At 48.2% G+C, this 20423-nt stretch overlaps 2 protein-coding genes across 15 annotated transcripts in view; both read left to right on the plus strand.

Moving 5' to 3' along the window:
- The window catches only part of LOC128929690 (uncharacterized), a 42828-nt gene extending 37465 nt beyond the window's left edge, over positions 1-5363 (plus strand). The window contains exons 7-8 of one of the 13 annotated variants that reach the window (XR_013521526.1): positions 23-2845; positions 4857-5363. The gene's annotated coding sequence lies outside the window, so the exon portion shown is untranslated. Of the gene's footprint in view, positions 1-22 lie in introns of all 13 variants that reach the window. The other 12 variants (XR_013521530.1, XR_013521533.1, XR_013521528.1 and 9 more) reach the window with 12 other exon arrangements.
- A 3876-nt stretch (positions 5364-9239) lies between these two features.
- LOC100394194 (glutathione S-transferase theta-4-like) lies at positions 9240-17599 on the plus strand. Of its 2 annotated transcripts, none has more exons than XM_078335702.1 (3): positions 9240-9447; positions 10839-10926; positions 14653-17599. In XM_078335702.1, the coding sequence occupies exons 1-3, from the start codon at positions 9336-9338 to the stop codon at positions 14747-14749; spliced, it is 297 nt and encodes a 98-aa protein (XP_078191828.1). In that variant the 5' UTR covers positions 9240-9335; the 3' UTR covers positions 14750-17599. The 2 variants fall into 2 exon arrangements, with proteins under 2 accessions (XP_078191828.1, XP_035163268.1); XM_035307377.3 differs by lacking the exon at positions 14653-17599 and adding an exon at positions 14161-14332.
- Positions 17600-20423: the final 2824 nt, after the last annotated feature.

The raw sequence follows: 20423 nt of genomic DNA on the forward strand, positions 1-20423 counted from the left end.
TTTCTCTCTTTTCCTTTCAAAGCTATCTCCTTCTAGTAGAGAAAAAGGAGACACTCTATCCGTGTGGAGCCAGAGGAGACAAGTCTCTCCCTCTAGCTCACAAACTGACGTGGTCATGGACTCTGGAAGACAGTCTTCCCTTGGGGTCTGGTCAATCGCACGGACGCCTGCCTTCCACATTACAGTCCAAGAATCCGTCAGGGATGCCTACTGAAAACCCTGGTAGCTGCTCGCCTCTTCTCCTGGTCTCTACTCCTTTCCTTAAAACTTATCTCTGGCCAGGCGCGGTGGCTCACGCCTGTGATCCAAGCACTTTGGAGGCCAAGGCGGGCGGATCACCTGAGGTCGGGAGTTCAAGACCAGCCTGACCAACATGGTGAAACCCCGTCATATATATATATATATATAAACTCCTTCGCTATGGGCGGTATTCCGCCCTCTATTCCTCAGTCTTCCCCTCTAGCCTGTGTCCTAAAAAACCTAAAACCTCTTCAACTGTCGCCCGATCGGAAACCTAAAAGTCTAATTTTTTCTGTAATACAGACTGCCCTCAATACAAATTAGACAATGATTCCAAGTGGCCAGAAACTGTTCACTGGGCCAGGCAAGCCCACAGCCTGGGGCTCCATCCTGCTTCAAATGCCGAAAGCTTGGACATTGAGCTAACAAATGCTCACAGCCCAAGGCCCCTTCCAAGCCATGTCCTGTCCTTGGGGGACCCCACTGGAAATCGGACTGTATGGCTCATATTACAGCCACTCCCAAGGCTCCTGGAGTTCAAATCCAATATTCTCCAGCTGACTCCTTTCCAGAACTTCTCAACTTAGCAACTGAAGATTGACGCTGCCAGACTGCTTTGGAAGCCCCCTGGACCATCATGGACTCCGAGCTTCAGGTAACTCTTATGGTGGAGGGTAAGTCCATCCCCTTCTTAATCAGCACAGACCCACCCATCCCACACTGACTTCTTTTCAAGGACCTGTCTCCTTGGCCTCCATAACTGTTGTGGGAATTGACAGCAAGGCCTCCAGACCTCTCAAAACTCCCCAAGTCTGGTGTCGATTAGGCCAGCGCTCCTTTCCACATTCTTTTCTAATTATCACCGCTTGTCCAGTTCCCGTGTTAGGCTGAGATATCCTAGCAAAATTGCCTCCTTCACTATTCCTGGGCTACAGCCACACCTCATTGCCGCCTTCCTCCCAGAACCCGTACCTCCCTCAATAGCTCCCCTTACGTCCCGCTACCTTAACCCTAGGGTGTGGAACACCACCTCCCCATCCCTTGCTACAAGTCATTCACCCCTCATCATCCCCTTAAAACCTAACCACCCTTACCCTGTCCAGCACCAGTACCCCATCCCACAACAGGCTTTAAAGGCCTAAAGCCTGTTATCATCCATCTATTACAACATGGCCTTTTAATTCACCCTCCTGCTTCTTCAGCATCTATACTCAAAGGAGTATCACGTATCCCCTTCCAAAGCCCAAATTTCTTCCCCTATCCTATCTATAAAAAACTAGGCAAATCCTACAGGCTAGTCCAAGACCTATAAAAGGAAGCCTGTCTGATCCCATAGACCAAAAATCCTTCCCCAATTCTTCCTTCCGTTCTCTAAAAAAGGCCTTAGAGACTGCTCCTACTTTAGCACTCCCCAATTCCTCTTGACCCTTCTCTTTCTACACAGCAGAAATAAAAGGCTGTGCCATCGGAATTCTTACACAGGAGCCAGACCCACGGCCTGTAGCCTTTTTATCCAAACAACTTAACCTCACAGTCTTGGGCTGGCCCTCATGCCTACGAGCATCAGCAGCTACCACCCTGATACTCTTAGAATCCCTCAAAATCACAGGTTATGCCCCACTTACCCTCTGTAGCTCTCACAACCTCCAAAGTTTGGTTTCTTCTTCACACCTTACACACCTACTACCCACCCCTCACCTCCAACTGTATTCACTGTTCATTGAAACACCCACTGTAACCCTCGCTCTCGGTCTTTCTTAATACCTAACACAAACCCTGAACCCCATGACTGTGTCTCTCTAATCCATATAGCATCCTCCCCATTTCCCCATACTTCTCTTTTTCCTATTCCAGACCCAGACCACACATGGTTTATTAATGGCAGTTTCTTTAAGCCTAGTCAGTTGGCACTGGCCAAAGCTGGCTATGCTGTTGTATCCCACTCATCTATCATCAAGGCTGCCATACTTCCCTCTCTTACCACTTCTCAGCAAGCTGAACTGATTGCCTTAACCCATGCTCTTACTCTTTCCAAAGGACTACATGTTAATATCTATTCTGACTCTAAGTACGCCTCTCACATCTTACACCACCATGCTGTTATATGGGCAGAAAGAGGTTTTCTCACTATACAAGGGTCCTCTATTATCAATGCCCCCTCAATAAAGGCCCTCCTTAAGGCTGCTCTCCTTCCAGCCAAGGCTGGAGTTCCACTGCAGAGGACTCAGGATTCAAGCCACTCCTAAAGAAGCCACAGGGTATAGCCCCTTGGAACTCCTATATGGCCACACCTTTCTGCTTGGGCCTAACCTTATTCGAGACACCAGTCCTCCAACAGGCCAGACATGAAATCCACCAGTCTGCTAATTTCCTCTTACCACTCCAGGTACCTGGCCATATGAAAACACCCTAGCTGGAAGGTCAGCCCTAGTTAAAAGCCTCACCCCTTAGTCTCTGCAACCTTGGTGGACAGGACCCTTCCTGATCGTCTATAGTACCCCAACTGCTGTTGGTCTACCCTCTCCAGGGGGTCCATCATTCCAGGATAAAGCTGTGGCCATCAGACAATCGGCCTGACTCCTCCGCCTCCTCCTGGAAGTCGCAAGTACTGTCTCTCACTTCTTATAAACTCACCCATATGCCCAAGGTGGAAGAGTAACCCTATACAAACCTAACATACCTTTTACTTTCACTAGGCATCTTTTTCCTAACACCACTATTTAACACGGTCGCCCCTACTACTTAAACTACACCTCAGAAAGTCTGTTTCTATTTTCTAACTGCGCTGAAATTCACGGTACTCATTTACTTTTACATGCCCTGCTTTTGTTTAAGTTGCTAGTTAGGCCAGGCACAGTGGCTCACGCTCATAATCCCAGCACTTTGGGAGGCCGAGGCAGGTGGATCACAAGGTCAAGAAATCAAGACCATCCTGGTAAAACCCCCGTCTCTACTAAAAATACAAAATTAGCTGGGCGTGGTGGCACCCACCCGCACCTGTAATCCCAGCTACTCAGGAGGCTGAGGCAGGAAAATCGCTTGAACCTGGGAGGCAGAGGCTGCAGTGAGCTGAGATCACATCACTGCACTCCAGCCTGGCGATAGAGCGAGACTCCATCTAAAAAAAAAAAAAAAGTTGCTGGTTTACACTTTTCCTCCAGGCAGTTACAGGTGATACTTCATGGTTTTACCCTCAGCTTGCCACCCTTAATTCTCTTAGAGTGGATAATCTTCAGTGGCAGGGAACTCTCCAATTCTTCCACCCGGATAAAGTCCTCTTCTTTTCTTTTATACTGACTCTTTTTTTTTTTTTTTAATTGAGACAGAGTTTCGCTCTTGTTACCCAGGCTGGAGTGCAATGGCGAAATCTCGGCTCACCGCAACCTCCGCCTCCTGGGTTCAGGCAATTCTCCTGCCTCAGCCTCCTGAGTAGCTGGGATTACAGGCACGCGCCACCAGGCCCAGCTAATTTTTTGTATTTTTAGTAGAGACAGGGTTTCACCATGTTGACCAGGATGGTCTCGATCTCTTGACCTTGTGATCCACCCGCCTCGGCCTCCCAAAGTGCTGGGATTACAGGCGTGAGCCACCGCGCCTGGCCCTTTTCTACTCACTCTTAATCTCACTCCCATTCTCTGCTCATACCCAATGTTGTTAATGAAAGTGAGCAGTTCTAGATAGCACACGCTTCCTCATACACCATGAAAACAAATGCTCTCCTCCACAGTTACCCTACCAAACTCCATTGCAACCTTTAACAGCTGCCGCCCTTGCTGGTTCCCTTGGCATTTGGGTCCGAAGCCCACCCCCTCAGAACACTTACTTGCCTTTTCAGTTCTGTTTAAGCCAAGGACTTTTTTCCTCGGTGGTTCTCCTTCTTACATCTGCCTTCCTACCAACCGGACAGGCACTTGTACCCTAGTTTTCCTTACTCCCAAAATTCAGTTTGCCAATGGAAACGAAAGCCTCCCTGTTCCCCCTGTGGTCCTGACACAACACAAGCAGATCATTCCATTGATCCCCTTACTTGTAGGGTTAGGAATTACTACTGCACTCGGCACGGGCACAGCAGGCCTTACCCCTTCAATCGTCTCCTCCCGTAGCCTCTCTAATGGTTTCTCTGCTAGCACTGCAGAATTACCTCAATCATTATCCCTCCTTCAAGCTCAAGTAAATCCCTGGCTGCAGCTGTCCTCCAAAACCGCAGAGCTCTTGATTTACTGACTCCTGGAAAAGGAGGTCTTTGCCTATTTCTAAATGAAGAATGTTGTTTTTATGTAAACCAGTCTGGCCTTGTATATGATGCCATCAATAAATTAAAAGACAGAGCCCAAAAGCTTGCTAATCAGGCAAATGGTTATTCTGGACCTGACTGGACTGGCTGGACACTCTCTAACTGGGAGTCATGGCTTCCTCCAATCCTTAGTCCTCTGATACCTATCTTTCTCCTTCTCTTATTTGGACCCTGTGTTTTCTGATTAATCTCTCAATTCCTACAAAATTGTATCCAAGCTATAACCAATCAGTCAATATGCCAAATGCTCCTTCTAACAACCCCACAATATCAACCTTTGCCCCAAAATCTCTCAGCAGTCTAAATTCTTTCCCATTTTTAGGTTTCTGAGCTGCCCCCAAGCCCACTCAAAGAAGCCCTGAGAAGCATCGCCCAATCACCCCTCTGGGCCGGCCTTCCTGATATTCCTCTGCCCTCCACTCTTCACTTCTTTTTCCTTTATAGTAGTAATATAAAAAGACAGGAATGTAAGGTCTTTTAGGCTGACTGAAGGTGTCATATGACGACCCCAGAAGACCATGGAAAGAGGAAGATGATCAATCCCTGCAGTGCCTAACTAACTTGAGACATTCTTCTATTGTTTCTTGTTCCAGCCCTGATTGATAAGGCCATTGGACTTTGTAACTGACCTTGGTCAACCTCATGACTCCAGACCCTGCAACACCCTCCCAGCTTGCAAAAAACTACCCTAAACTGTAACTTCTGTAACTTTCCACTGCTTACCGCAGACCTATGAAACCAGCTTCTACCGCACTGCCCTCCACTGATTCTCTTTTGACTCAGCCCACCCGCACCCGGGTGAATAAACAGCCTTGTTGCTCACACAAAACCTGTTTGGGGAGTCTCTTCATTCAGAGTGAGAGTTTTAACAGGCTGTGTGTTATTACCTACAGCTGTGGGTTATTACCCGGCTCCACAGCTTGCTAAATCATGAGCAGTTGCTAAATGATGGGCTGTGTGTTATAACCAATCTTTTGGCTTCCCTGGGCCATGTTGGAAGAATTGTTTTGGGCCACACATAAAATACACTAAGGATAGCTGATGAGCTAATAAATAAATAATAAAAATAAAAGTCACCAAACAATCTCAAATGTTTTAAGAAAGTTTGTGAGTTTGTGTTGAGCTACATTCAAAGCCAAGCCCTCCAGCAGGTTGGAAAAGCTTGACTTAGAACCAGGGAGGAAAAGCATCTTCATTCATTATATTACCTGTGCCTCTCCTCTTTCCAAAACAGATTTGAAGCCCAAAAGTCACAGATACAATAGAATATTGAAACAAAATGAAAAAAAGAACAAAACCTGGGAAATGAGCTAGGAGGGGGTGACAGGTGGTGTCAGAATTCCAGAGCTGAAAAAGGTGACAGAGTTGAAGGCTTCTGTCACGGCTAGACAGTACTCTCTTGGGAGCTATAACAATAATAAAGCATTGTGGGGAAGAACTTTACACTGTGGTTGAATTCATAGCTTCTTGAGTCTAGCAAGGATGATTTAAATAGGAATGAATGTTGGGGCCTTTTTAACCTTGAAGACAGTAAAAGCATGGTGAACAACTCACTTCCGTACAGTAAAGCTGCACTGATAAGCTAAAAGTTTTGAAAATTGACGAGTCACCAACCTTGACTGAGTATTGGGGTAAACAGTATGGCAGAGGGGATGAACAGAAGCATAAATAGATGGTTTCAAAGCTACATGGATAACTCTCAGCCTCGGTGCAGCTTCCACTCGAGCCTTAGCATGAAAGATGTGCTGGAAAGAAACAGTCGAAAATAAGTGGGAAGGGTGGTCCAAGCAGCAGGAAGCTGTGTGGGGAGGGTCCCGAGGTGAGAAACATGCAGATCATACAGGAGTGTCAGCCAGCAGTGTTACCATAAGGCAAAGCTCTGGGCCACAGTGTGGGGAGAGCACTCTGGAGAGGTGGGAAGAGCCCACAAGCAAGCAGAGTCAAGTCACAGTCACAGACACAAGTCAAGTCACAGACAAGTCAGTCTTGCCCATGCACCACGATGTACCAGTCTCTCATTGTGGGGTATCACCCAGAATTCTTTGTCTCATGGCCAAGAAAATTAAACAGTGTGGACACAAAGGGTGAGGTTAGAGTACAAGTTTAATAAGCAAAAGAAGAAAGCTCACTGCAGTGGAGGGGGGCCCGAGGGGGTTGCCTACTTTGAGGCAAAGAGGTTTTTATGGACTGGGAAGGGAAGGAATGTGCTGATTGGTCTTGGAGGAAGTGCTACTCAGCTTGACCCAGACCTTGACAGGGACCAATCAGGAGCTGAAACGATAGCCTGGCCCAGGACCAATCAGGGGCTGAAGTGATAGTCATAGAGGCTGGGGTCACAGTCTAAAGCATGTCCAAGAAAGGAAAGTGCCTACTGGAAGCCACTGGAGCCCACTGGGTACATGCCCACAATAGCAGAAGAGACTACTTCCTGGAAGCCCACTGGTTATACAAAGGACAAAGCCATTTCTATGCTGGGTCTTGTTCCCTTATCAAAGTAGCTGCAGGCATGTCTTAGGCACAAACATCAAAGGGGTTTCTGTGTTGCACCTTGTTCCTTTATCTAAGTGGGCCAGAGGTTTGCAACTTTCCTTATCTGTGCCTGCAGCCTGATTTTTCAGGCTGTTTCTCTCTTTAAAGGAGTTTTACCAAGAACCCACCCTAATTACCTAACTTTTCTCTCTCAATATCACTCTCACTACAGTGAGGATGGCAGATTTAATATGGGGATTCTAGATGGAAGACTGTTGCCTTATGGTCTTGGGGGAGTTAGGCCTGAATCCCATCCTTGGAGACTGCAACAATTGATTCATATGAAACCCAAACACTCTGGGAAGCAGAACACCATGAAACACACTGGCAGAGGAAAGAGTGCAAAACAGTTGGGCCAGGGGGCTGGGGCCAGGGGAAGGAACTCCAAGGTCCAGCTCTTAATGAAAGTCCTTCGCAGTGGTCAGGTACAAACACAGCAGGAACAGGCATATTCCATTAGAAACTGACTATTAACTATGTAGACTGCACAGGCTGAAAATCTGAATTTGGCGATTCACTGGTGTGCTAAAGACAAGGATCATCTTGGGAGGCCGAGGCGGGTGGATCACAAGGACAAGAGATCGAGACCATCCTGGTCAACATGGTGAAACCCCGTCTCTACTAAAAATACAAAAAAATTAGCTGGGCACGGTGGCGCGTGCCTCTAATCCCAGCTACTCAGGAGGCTGAGGCAGGAGAATTGCCTGAACCCAGGAGGCGGAAGTTGCAGTGAGCCGAGATTGCACCATTGCACTTCAGCCTGGGTAACAAAGAGTGTAAACTCCATCTCAAAAAAAAAAAAAAAAAAAAAAAGACAAGGATCATCAAACGTTTTTGCAGGGAAACAGTGACCACATGGTGTCCAAGGATCGTTAGAGGAAAACTCTACATAGTACATGTGGAAGGCTACAGAAATGAAGACTCCCTTTGGCCTCCCCCCACACCATCCCTACATACATTGACATTGAACAGACTGAGAGGGTATTTAGATAAAAGGGTGGGAACCTCATTCATTCAGTTTCGATGCAGTTTCAACACTGACATTGCATTTCCAGGTTAGGCATTCTAGGACATGGGTTTTACAAGGTGCCCAGCTCCAGAGAATTGTCAGCAAGAGTTAAGAGAGACGATGAAGTTACCTTCCCTGGAATGCCCAGAGAAGGTCCCTGAAGCCCAGCCTGCCCTGTTCTCCAGACAAGAACAGCAGACTATGGATAGGAAACAGCCCAGCATGGGCAGAGAAGGGCTGAGAAACCCCTGGAGGTCCAGACCTCTGGGGAGGGCAGGTGGGAGGAGCAGCAATGGGGCCCCTGCTGTTTCTGGACCCGCACTCACCCCCCTGCCACACCATTTACTTTTGCCAGAAAGAACGGCATCCCTTCTGAGCTGCAGCCTGTGGAGTTGGCTTGGGGTGAGCCAGGTGGCTGAGCGGGGCCTCATGGAGTAGGTGCCAAGGACCAGGCCCTACACTGAGCCTTTTCTCCTTTCTGCCCACCAGGGGACCACCTGAAGCCAGAGTTCCTAAAGGTGAACCCCTTTGGGGAAGGTGCCTGCCCTCAGAGAAGGTGACTTCCTAATAGCAGAGAGGTAATGGTGACCTGGTGCTCACCCAGGGTCACAGCCAGGATCTGGGGCTCAGAGTTGTAGGGGGGAGGCAGAGGTAGGAGGGGAGACTTTCCAAATCACTGCAGCCCCTTCCTCATTTCAGCCTGTGCAGCTCTGAGACAGAGGCTGGACCCGAGGGGTTAAAGCTGGAGCCTGAACCAACTGGAGCTGCCCAGGTGAGGAAATGATGTAGGTCACCAAGATGACCCTTCTGGAATCCTCCAGGGATAATTCTCATTGCCTCTTGCTCATTCTACATCCTGCAAAGCCCCTTTCGTCAGGTTCTGCAAGGGAAGTCAGGCCCTAGGAATTCCCATGCATAATCCCTTCTCAGACAGGGTATCTGTGAGGGGGCGCCACAGGGCACAGACACACGTGGCAGGGGAGATAGTATAGTCACAGCTGCCCCACCTTTGCCACAGGCCTCTCCCCAGCCTACTCCTGGGCCTCCTTAGAAAACTTGCCTCTGTGAGAATTGCAGGCTCCCTGGTTTTGTGAGAATTGAAGGTTCCCTGGCCTTATGACAACACAAAGGGAAACAAGAAGTTCCAGAATACAGGGACCCAGGGCCAAATGGGAGAGGGCACAGGGCCAGGGGCCCCAGCCAGACATAGACCCAGGTCTGCGGCTGGCTGGCTGTGGCTGTTGCGCCTGGCACCGTCTCAACATGGCCCTGGAGCTCTACATGGACCTGCTGTCAGCACCCTGCCGGGCCGTCTACATCTTCTTGAAGAAGCATGACATCCCGTTCAACTTTCAGTTTGTGGATCTGCTGAAAGGTCAGCTTCTACTGCCACCCAGAAGGCCTGGTCCTTGGGGGAGGCAGGGCACACAGCTTGGGGCTTTCTTTTTTCCTGTTTCTTGATGGAGTCTCGCTCTGTCACGCAGGCTGGAGTGCAGTCGCACGATCTTGGCTCACTGCAACCTCCACTGGGTTTGAACTGAGTCTCCTGCCTCAGCCTCCTGGTAGCTAGAATTACAGGTGCACACCACCACATCCAGCTAATTTTTAGTGTTTTTAGTAGAGACCGGCTTCACCATGTTGGCCAGGCTGGTTTCGAACTCCTGACCTCAAGTGATCTGCCCAACTCAGCCTCCAAGTGCTGGGACTACAGGCATGAGCCACCACGTCCAGCCTGATTGGGGCATTTCTGAGAACTAGAGACAGAGACAAGGGAGTCCCCCGAGAGGTCTGCAGGGAAGGAAGAGAAGCCAGGAGGCTTGTAGGCTGCATCCATGTCTAGCCTTCCTTAGCCAGTCCCCACTAATGACAGTCCTTATGCCAGAGGTGAACAGGCTCTTCTAGGGGAAGGGGGAAGGAAGAGCAGCTGGGACTCCCTGGGCTCTCACCAGGTGCCCTCACTTCCTTGTGGGAGTCTAGGACCTTGTGAACACAGCACTTGCCTGCCAGGTTGCCAGAGGGGGCAGAAGTGCACAGTCTGTCTACACCCATCCTCCCCAGTGTTCCGAATGGCTCAGGGCTCCTCTGACCCCAAGTGAGGGTCAGAGGGGTGGGTTCCAACTCCATCCCGGGCACACAGGGGTTCCAAGAGTTCAGCCTGCAAAAGCAGAAGCCTTTGGAGCACAGAGGAAGACACAGAAGCTGTGGAAATGAACAGGGTGCGAGTGGAGCCCTGGAAATGTTTCCAACAGGAGGCAGCTGGTCCAGGAAGAGCTTCAGTTCCTGGCCCCACATCAGGTTCCCCGTTCAGACAACCCCGATTGCATCTGAGGGGCTCCCCTTTGGATGTCCAGCCATGCACTGGGCCCAGCTTCCTTAAAGCCAGGACAGAGTGAGGGTGATGGGTGCAGGGCTGGGACCCAGGCCCTCAGGGCTTCAGGTGATTCAGAGGCTGTGGCTGCAGATCCTGCTTTGTGGGTGGGCACTGGAAGCCTCCAGCTTCTGGGCCAAAGGGTCATCCTGGTCCTGGGACTCAGGGAGGAGGCACGGGAGTCACCAGCCCTAGAGTGGGGCAGGCTGGGAGCCAGCAGTTACTATCCCGGTCTGATTCTGCCACTGCCTTGCCCTGCGACCTGGGGTAAGCCACAATGTCCCTCCAGGCCTCAGTTTCTTCTTCTTGAGAAAGGAGGGGGGCATTTGTGTCTCTAGGAGTCTCAGTTCTCTCTCCCCTGCAGTCCCATAGCCTCAGACCTTCCCTGCTCCTCCCAGGTCACCCCTACAACAAGGAATACATTAAGATCAACCCCCTCAGGAAGCTGCCCAGCCTCAAAGATGGGAAATTCGTCTTAACTGAAAGGTGAGTCTTCCCCAGGGCCCTTGCACTGTCTCTGTTCCTCCTGGGAGACTCAGTGGAAGCATCTGTCTTTTTACCACGGAAAATCTCACATGCACACTAAAGTTGAGTGAATGCTGATGAACGAGGGTCATGATGAACCCCACAGACCCACCTCTGACTGCTGCCAATTTGGGGTCCATTTTACATCAGTTCTGTTCCCCTGCCTTCCAGACACCCCATCATTTCAAAAATGTTTAGGGGCCAGCTCACGCCTGTAATCCCAGCACTTTGGGACACTGAAGCAGGTAGATGGCCCGAGCTCAGGAGTTCAAAACCAGCCTACCCTAGGCAACGTGGGAAAACCCCCATCTCTACAAAAAATATAAAAATTTAGCCAGTGTGGTGGCCCACACCTGTAGTCCCAGCTATGCGGGAGGCTGAATTGGAAGGATTACTTGAGTCCGGGAGGTAGAGTTTGCAGAGAGCCACGATTGTGTCATTGCACTCCAGCCTGGGCAACAGAGTGACACCCTATCTCTAAAATAAAAATAAGTAAATAAATCAATAAATGTTTAGGAACATACTTCTCAGAGGTGCTGGGCTTCCAGAGCAATGAGGAACCCAAACAGCCCTGGGAAAGATCTTCACTAGAGCTGTCTGACAGTCAGCAAGGGCAGGGAGGAAGACCTGCAGGGTGAGCAGGAGTTGGGGCTGGTGGTAGAGGAGAGTAGGCCAGCAAGGGGAAGAGCACGTGCCGAATCAGGATGCTGAGGGAGGATCACTCGAGCCCAGGAGTTTGGGGCTGCAGTGAGCCAAGGTCGCACCACAGCAATCCAGCTTCAGTGAAAGAGCCAGATCCTTTTTCAAAAACAAAAACAGGCCAGTCACGGTGGCTCACACCTGTAATCCCAGCACTTTGGGAAGCAGATCACTCGAGGTCAGGAGTTGGAGACCAGCCTGGCCAACATGTGAAACCCTGTCTCTACTAAAATGAGAATAGAAAAATTAGCCGGGTGTGGTGGTGCACACCTGTAGTCCCAGCTACTTGGGAGGCTGAGGCACGACAGTCATTTGTACATGGGAGGCAGAGGTTGTAGTGAGCCAAGATTGTGCCACTGCACTCCAGCCTGGACCAGAGGGAGACTCTGTCTCTAAAAACAGGCAAAGAAAAACACATGCTGAAATACCAGGGTAAGGGGAGCAAGGTGAATTTGAAGAAGGAGAGCAGGTGGGTGCAACTGGAAGAAGGGAGTGGGTGACTGGGGAGTGGTGAGACTGAGACACTGTGGAGGCCACAGATGATGGCCCCTGGAGATGTGGAGAGGTTACAGACTTAATCCTTAAGATTAGGTGGTATGTAAGCCAGGGCAGGAAAGGATCCACCTTTCTGCCTCGTGATGGAGGGTGAGCCCAAGGGGGCAGAATGGACAACAGGGAGGCCAGCAACTATTGGGAAGGTTGTGGTGTCTGGGAAGGGTGGAGGCCATGGGAACAGAGGGAAGGGGACGGAGGGGAGACATGCATCAGAGTGAGGGAAGGGGATGAGGGGGGAGACATGCATCAGAGTGAGGAAAGGGGATGGGGGGGAGACATGCATCAGAGTGAGGGGAGGGGAGGAGGGGAGACACACATCAGAGTGAGGGAAGGGGACGGAGGGGAGACACGCATCAGAGTGAGGGAAGGGGACGGAGGGGAGACACGCATCAGAGTGAGGGGAGGGGACAGAGGGGAGACATCCATCAGAGTGAGGGGAGGGGACGGAGGGGAGTCATGCTTTGGAGGGGACGTCCTAGGCCTGGCTGATTGATGGCTGCTATGGGAACCTCCACAGGACAAGGGTTCCTTTATCATCACAGCAGCCATGCCAAGGTGAAAAGGTCAGGACATGGAGAGAGCTATCGATTAAAAGTGGAGGAGGCGTGCCTGTAGTCCCAGCTACTCAGGAGGCTGAGGCAGGAGAATTGCCTGAACCCAGGAGGCGGAGTTTGCGGTGAGCCGAGATCGCGCCATTGCACTTCAGCCTGGGTAACAAGAGCGAAACTCCATCTCAAAAAAAAAAAGTGTAGGAGAGACACGGCAACCAGCTGCAAGACTCAGATCTCCTTCAGACCTGATCCAAACAAACTGCCAAGAAAACATTTAGGAGATAATCAGAGAGTTTTGAACAGGCATCAGATGTTAGATGAGATAGGGAAAAGGGCACTGCATTTCCTGGTCAGTCCACCAGGATCCCAGATGCCTCCTCCTCTTGCTGGACTCCCCAGGAAATGTTCACTGGCTTCCTGGCTGTCCTTCTGGCCCTGCCTCTTTCCCAGAGCTCCAGACAGATGTGAAGGACAGCTCTCCTGGCTGGGTCTGAGCGGCATCCACTGTTCGTTTGAAGGCACATCTGGGTGTGGGGCATGTATGTGGCCTCTACATGCATGGGAGGGTGACCAGTTCTGCCTATCATGACGCTGGCCAGGGTCTACACTGGCCATCCTGCACACCAGCTAGGGCACTGCACACTCACCAAAGAGAGTGGCCAGAGCTATGCCCAGGAGGAGGCATCCGGGATCCTGGGGGATTGACCAGGAAACACAGTGTTCTTTTCCCTATCCCAGAGATCTCTGACTGATATGCAAATTAGTCTCTTCGATCTGCTTGCAGTGCAGACCAGCATGAGAAAAACTCATTCTGGCCTCCCCCAAGGGTTTAGTCATAGGCTTCGTCCCACACCCCTTACATATCACCCACCACCTCACCCCTCTTGGGCTTCCCAAAGGTCTTGCGTGCAAGCCAAGCTACAGGGTAGGCTGCCTTAGTGAGCCAGCCAAACTGCAGGGCAGACTGCCCGCCAGGTCTCCCATTCTAGCCCCTGTGCTTGATCACAGTGGGAGGTTAAACATGGGGAAAAAAACTGAGTTCTCCCCCTCATCCACATATACAAACCTGGGATAAGGGGTTTCCCTGAAAGAAGGCAGGATTCATGGGAGGTCGCGGGCTGGAGAAGTAGGAGCTGCCTGGGCCAGGAGCCCTCTCAGTGTGGTTCAGAACTTGGAGTGAGAAGACCAGTGACCAAGGACCCTGGGGGATTCTGGATCCTCTATCCCCACCTAAGTCTATTACATAGTCTGTGATGGCTTGCTCAGGCTTAGGGGACAGCAGCCTAATTCTTTGCAGAGGCTGATGGGGAGAGCCCCTGAGGCTGTGGGCAAGGACCCAGGTGGGGCTGGTCCCCAGGATGACCACCTCTTCCTCTCTGTCTATCCATAGCCCATGGCAGCCAACTATAATGCCTTCCTGAACAGCTCTAAGGTAGCTGAGTGGCGCATGCGGGTGGAGCTGAGTATCGGCTCTGGCCTCTTTAGGGAGGCCCACAATCGACTAATGCAGTTGGCTGACTGGGACTTTTCAACATTGGATCCAGTGGTCAAGGAGAAAATCTGTGAGTTTCGGGAGAAGTACTTGTGATTCTAGGCGCAGCCCGTCCTGCAGGGCTTGGCTGGCTCAGCAATCTGAGCCACGCTCCTTAAAGGAAATGCTAAAAAAAAACAACAACTGTTCTTTGCCTAATAAAGAACTGGAACAACCATCACAGCTGCTGAGCAACAGACAGTTGGTGTATGCGTAGGGTCTGATGTGGGAGTGGGTGGTGGTCACAGATCCTTCCAGTTTTCCAAAAAAATTTTAAGAGTAAAGGGTTCAATATAGTTGCATTGTCAGTAATAATAGTTGGTGACTTCAAACCCCCACTTTCATTAATAGAAAAACTACAGAAGATCATCAAGGAAATAGAGGACTTGAAAAACACTGTAAACCAATTGCCCACAGTAGACACGAACAGAACTTTCCACCGGACTAGAGCAGAACAAGCATTCTTCTAAAGAGCATGTGGAATATTCTCCAGTGTAGAGCGTATATTTGGTCATAGGTCTCAAATTTAAGAAGATTGAAATCATACAAAGTATGTTCTCTGGACACACTGGAATCAAGTTAAAAATCAAGAACAGAAGGAAAACTAGAAAATTCACAAGCATACAGAAATTAAAGAGCCCACTCTTAAACAACAAATGGGTCAAAGAAGAAATCACGAGGGACATTAGAAAGTATCTTAAACAAATAAAAATGAAAACACAACATGCCAAAATTTACAGGATGCAGCAGCAGCAGTGCTGCGAGCAAAATTTATAACTTTGAACACGTAAGTTAAAGTAGAACAATGTCAGGCTCAGCACGGTGGCTCATGCCTGTAATTTGAGAACTTCGGGAAGCCAAGGCAGGCGGATCACCTGAGGTTGGGAGTTCGAGACCAGCCTGACCAACATGGAGAAACCCCACCCCTACTAAAAATACAAAATTAGCCGGATGTGGTGGTACATGCCTGTAATCCCAGCTACTCAGGTGGCTGAGGCAAGAATATCGCTTGATCTTAGGAGGGGGAGGTTGTGGTGAGCAGAGATTGTGCCATTGCACTCTAGCCTGGGCAACAAGAGTGAAACTCCATCTCAAAAAAAAAAAAAGAAGAAGAATCTCAATAACCGAATTTTATACTTTAAGGAACTAGAAAAATAAGAGCAAACTAAACCCAACACCAGTAGAATAAAGGAAATAATAAAGATTAGATGGAGATAAATGAAATAGAAAATAGAAAAACAATAGAGAAAATCAATGAAACCAAAAATTGGATTTTTGAAAAGAACAACAAAAATTGGCGAACCTTTAGAATAGCCAAGTGAAAAAATAAGAATAAGAATAGTTAGAATAGCCAAGTGAAAAAATAAGACTCTAATTATTCACCAAGAGAGAAAGTGAAGGCTGAGTGCAATGGTTCACATGTGTAATCCCAGCACTTTGGGAAGCTGAGGCAGGAGGATCACCTGAGGCCAGGAGATTGAGACCAGCCTAGGCTATATAGTGAGACTTGTTTCCACAATGTGTATGTATATATATACATATATACATACACACACACACACACACACACATATTTAAAATTAGTTGGGAGGGCAGATACAGTGGCTCATGCCTGTAATCCCAGCACTTTGGGAGGCTGAGGTGGGCAGAATACCTGAGGTCAGGAGTTCAAGACCAGCCTGGCCAACATGGTGAAACCCCATCTCTACTAAAAATAAAAAATTAGCCAGGTGTGGTGGCAGGTGTCTGTAATCCCAGCTACTTGGGAGGCTGAGGTAGGAGAATCACTTGAACCCAGCAGGCAGAGGTTGCAGTGAGCTGAGATTGTACCACTGCACTCTAGCTTGAGTGACAAGAGGGAAAGTCCATCTCAGAAAGAAAAAGAAAGAAAGAAAGAAGGAAGGAAGAAAAGAAAGAAAGAAAGAAAGAAAGAAAGAAAGAAGGAAAGAAAAATTAGTTGAATTAGCTGGGTGTGGTGGTAAACGACTGTAGTCCCAGCTACTTGGGTGGCTGAGGTGGGAGGATCACTTGAGCCTAGGAGCTCCAGGTCACACTAAGCTATGATTGCACCACTGTGCTCCAGCCTGGGCAACATAAGAAAACCTTATCTCAAAAAACAAAAACACAAAATAGAAACCAGAAAGAAAGAAAATGAAGTAATCACTCCTGGTCTTAGAGAAGTGCTAAGGTTTATTAAAAAATAATGAATAATTGTATGTGAACAAATGAGATAACCTTGAAGAAATGGGAAAATTTTAGAAATGCACCATCTCCCAAAACTGTCTTAAGGAGAAAGATAAAATTTGAATAGACCCGTAACAAGGGAAGAGATCAAAATATTAATTTTTTAAAATATCCTACAAAGAAAAGCCCAGGACCAGATGGCTTCACTAGTAAATTTAACCAAATGCTTGAGGAATTAACACCAAGCCTTCACAAACTCTTCCAAAAAACAGAACAGAAGGAAACATTTTTCAACTCATTCAATGAGGCTAGCATTACCCTGATACCAAAGACAGAAAAAGACATTACAAGAAAATAAAGTTATAAAGCAATATCCTTAAAAATATAGATGTAAAAATCCTCAGCAAAATATTAGCAAATCAAATTCAGCAGCATATTAAAAGGATTATACACCTTGACCAGGTAGGATTTATCCCAGGAATACAAATGTGGTTTAACATACAAAAATCAATCAATGTAGCACACCATATTAACAGAAAGTCACATGATCATCCTAATGCAGAGAAGGCATTTGAAAATCTCTAACATCTTTTTATGATAAAATCACTCAACGAATAAAGACTAGGAAGGAATTTCCTCAACCTGACAAAGAGCATCTATGAAAAAACTATAACTACTCCATACTTAATGGTGAAAAATTGAGTGCTTCCCCACTAAGATCAGGAACAGGACAAGAATGTTCATTCACATTACTTCTATTTATTTATTTATTTGTTTTTTGAGACGGAGTTCACTCTTGTTACCCTGGCTGGAGTGCAATGGCGTGATCTCGGCTCACCGCAACCTCCACCTCCTGGGTTCAGGTAATTCTCCTGCCTCAGCCTCCTGAGCAGCTGGGATTACAGGCACGCGCCACCATGCCCGGCTAATTTTTTGTATTTTTAGTAGAGACGGGGTTTCACCATGTTGACCAGGATGGTCTCGATCTCTTGACCTTGTGATCCACCCGCCTCGGCCTCCCAAAGTGCTGGGATTGCAGGCATGAGCCACCGCGCCCGGCCTACTTCTACTTATTAGGGCAATTAAGCAAAAAAAAAAAAAAAAAAGGAACAAAGAGCATCCAGATCACAAAGAAAGATGTAAAACTATCTTTAATCATAGATGATGACATTGAAGGAACTCACTTAAAAAGCATTAGAGCTAATAAGCAAGTTCAGCAACGTTGCAGGATACAAGATTAATACACAAAATTCAATAGTATACATTTGCAATAAAGGATCAAAAACAAAATTAAAACAATACTTCCATTTATAATACGATCAAAAAGAATAAAATACTTAGAATAAATTTAACCAAAAGAAAAGCAACACTTGGACACAGAAAACTACAATGTACTGTTAAAGGAATCCAAAGAAGCACCACCAAGCAATCTGACCTGAGAAAGCCTGCAGATTCAACAGAATGAGTCCTGCTCTTCAGCAAGCGTGAGTCCACCCATGTTCCTTGTCAATGACGGTAACTTTAAATGTCAAGAATGTCAGAGAGGCCAGGCACAGTGGATCACACCTATAATCCCAGCACTTTGGGAGGCCAAGGTAGGAGGATCACTTGAGCTAAGGAATTCAAGACTACCCTGGGAAACAAAGTGCAACCCCATCTCTACAAAGTCCAAAAATTAGCCGAGCATGGAGGCATGCGCCTGTGGTCTGAGCTACACAGGAGGCTGAGGCAGAAGGATTGTGTGAGCCCAGGAGGTCGAGGCTGCAGTGAGCTGAGTTTGCACCACTCCAGCCTGGGTGACAGCATGACCCTGTCTCAAAAAAAAAAAATGTGAGATACCATGGGGAAGGTGTGGCCCTGGGGTAGGGGCTGGGAGACTGGAAAGCAGCTGTTAGCAGTCCCATTGCTGCCCAGAGCAGACAGTGCCCTGTCCACCCTCATGAACTCCTTGGACTCCTTGGACAGGACTGACTACACATGAGAATGTGGGGACCCTTATTTTGAAATTGTTAAGAATCTCAAGATGGCAACACCAAAGCTTTAAACCAAGTGCACGGCCCTTCCGAGTTGTAGACCCAAGAGGCCGACAGACTGCCATTCACATCCTGGTATAGCCACTCCTCTTGAGTGTGGCTGGGGCCTGTGCTCTATTGCTTGGAAGCAAGGCTTATCCCGAAGCCTTATTTTCAGGGAGGTGGATTTGAGAGCTATTATCCCACCTCCTTGCTTGGTGCCCTGCGAATAAATCTTTTCTCTTTTGCAAAACTCGGGTCACGGTGATTAACTTACTGTGCATGGGCAGGACGGACCTGGTCCTGGCCAGTAACACCCGCAAGGCATTCTGGAAGTCTGCGCTGCCAAGACAGCACTGAGCAATGGTTGGGAGTGGTCTGTCTAAATGACTTTTCTCTTTTTTCTAGGCTGGGCACAGTTTCTCATGCCTGTAATCCCAACACTATGAGAGGCTGAGGCCAAGAGTTTAAGACTAGCCTGGCCAACATGATGAAAACCCATCTCTACTAAAAATACAAAAATTAGCTGAGCATGCCTGAAATCCCAGCTACCCGGGTGACTGAGGGTTCAAGCACTAGAATTGCTTGAACTTGGGAGGCAGAAGTTGCAGTGAGCCGAGATTGTGCCACTGCACTCCAGCCTGGGTGACAGAGAGAAACTCAGTCTCAAAAAATATATGTATATTTTTTTCTATAAATTAATAAAAGGAATACAGCCTCTTGTGAGCTGGTTTATGTGAGTTTGATTAAAAGAAAATGATCAATCCTTAAATGTAGACCAAATTGGTTTTTTGTTTTTGTTTTTGTTTTTTTATATGGAATTTCCCTCTTGCCACCCAGGAGGGTGTGCAATGGTGCAATCTGGGCTCACTGCCACCTCTGCCTACCGTGTTCAAGTGATTCTCCTGCCTAAACCTCCTGAGTAGCTGGGATTGCAGGTGCAGGCCACCACATCCAGCTAATTTTTGTATTGTTAGTAGAGACGGGTTTTCACCATGTTGGCCAGGGTGGTCTCGAACTCCTGACCTCAGGAGATCACCCACCTTGGCCTCCCAAAGTGCTGTGATTACAGGCATGAGCCACCACTCCTGGCCCCAAATTAGGTTTTGAACTTGCAAGACAGGCTGAGGCCTGCCCCAGAATCCTGACAGCTCCTCCTTGGGTCTCTGATGTGAGTTATCCACAGGTGAGGAAAAGGCAGCCATTGGCTTCTCTGAGTGTTTAGCTCCTTTAAAAACTTTAACACGGAAATCTGAATTTCTTATCTTTCCTTAATTCTTTTTTCCAGGTAAAAATCATTATTACCAGCAAGCTGTCATAGCTCCCATCTGTAATCCCAGCACTTCGAGAGGTGGTGATGGGAGGATCACTTGAAGCCAAGAGTTTGAGACCAGCCTAGGCAACATAGTGACACCCTGTCTCTACAGGGAAAAAAAAAAAAAAAGTTAAACTAGCTGGGCATGGTGGTGTGCATCTGTAGTCCCAGCTACTCAGGGAGGCTGAAGTGAGAGGATGGGTTGAGCACAGGAGTTGGAGGCTGTAGTCAGCTATGATGATACCACTGCATTCCACCCTGGATGAGAGAGTGAGACTCCATCCAAATAAAATAAAATAATTATTACTTTCACTTTGCAGAAATGGTCCTTACTCTGTAGAAAACATTATGCTTTGGCTGACACACTTTCATTTGTTTTAGGAAATGACACGGGACCCTGGTACTGTTTGACAGCCTCCATGGCAGGCCTTGGGGAGCTCCCTGGCATCAAAGGGCCAGCCTGGGCTTATGGCTCAGCAGATGAATCCAGGCTGTGGACTTGCAAGGACTCTGGAGGGCTCTAGCTTCCTTACCATTTTAAATATGATGGAGAACGCAGGCCTGGAGAAGGGAAGAAATGAACCCAGGGAACGCGATGGATGGCACTGCGC

This window comes from Callithrix jacchus, chromosome 1 (genome assembly GCF_049354715.1).
Source record: "Callithrix jacchus isolate 240 chromosome 1, calJac240_pri, whole genome shotgun sequence".
In the NCBI taxonomy this organism is placed as follows: Eukaryota; Metazoa; Chordata; class Mammalia; order Primates; family Cebidae; genus Callithrix; species Callithrix jacchus.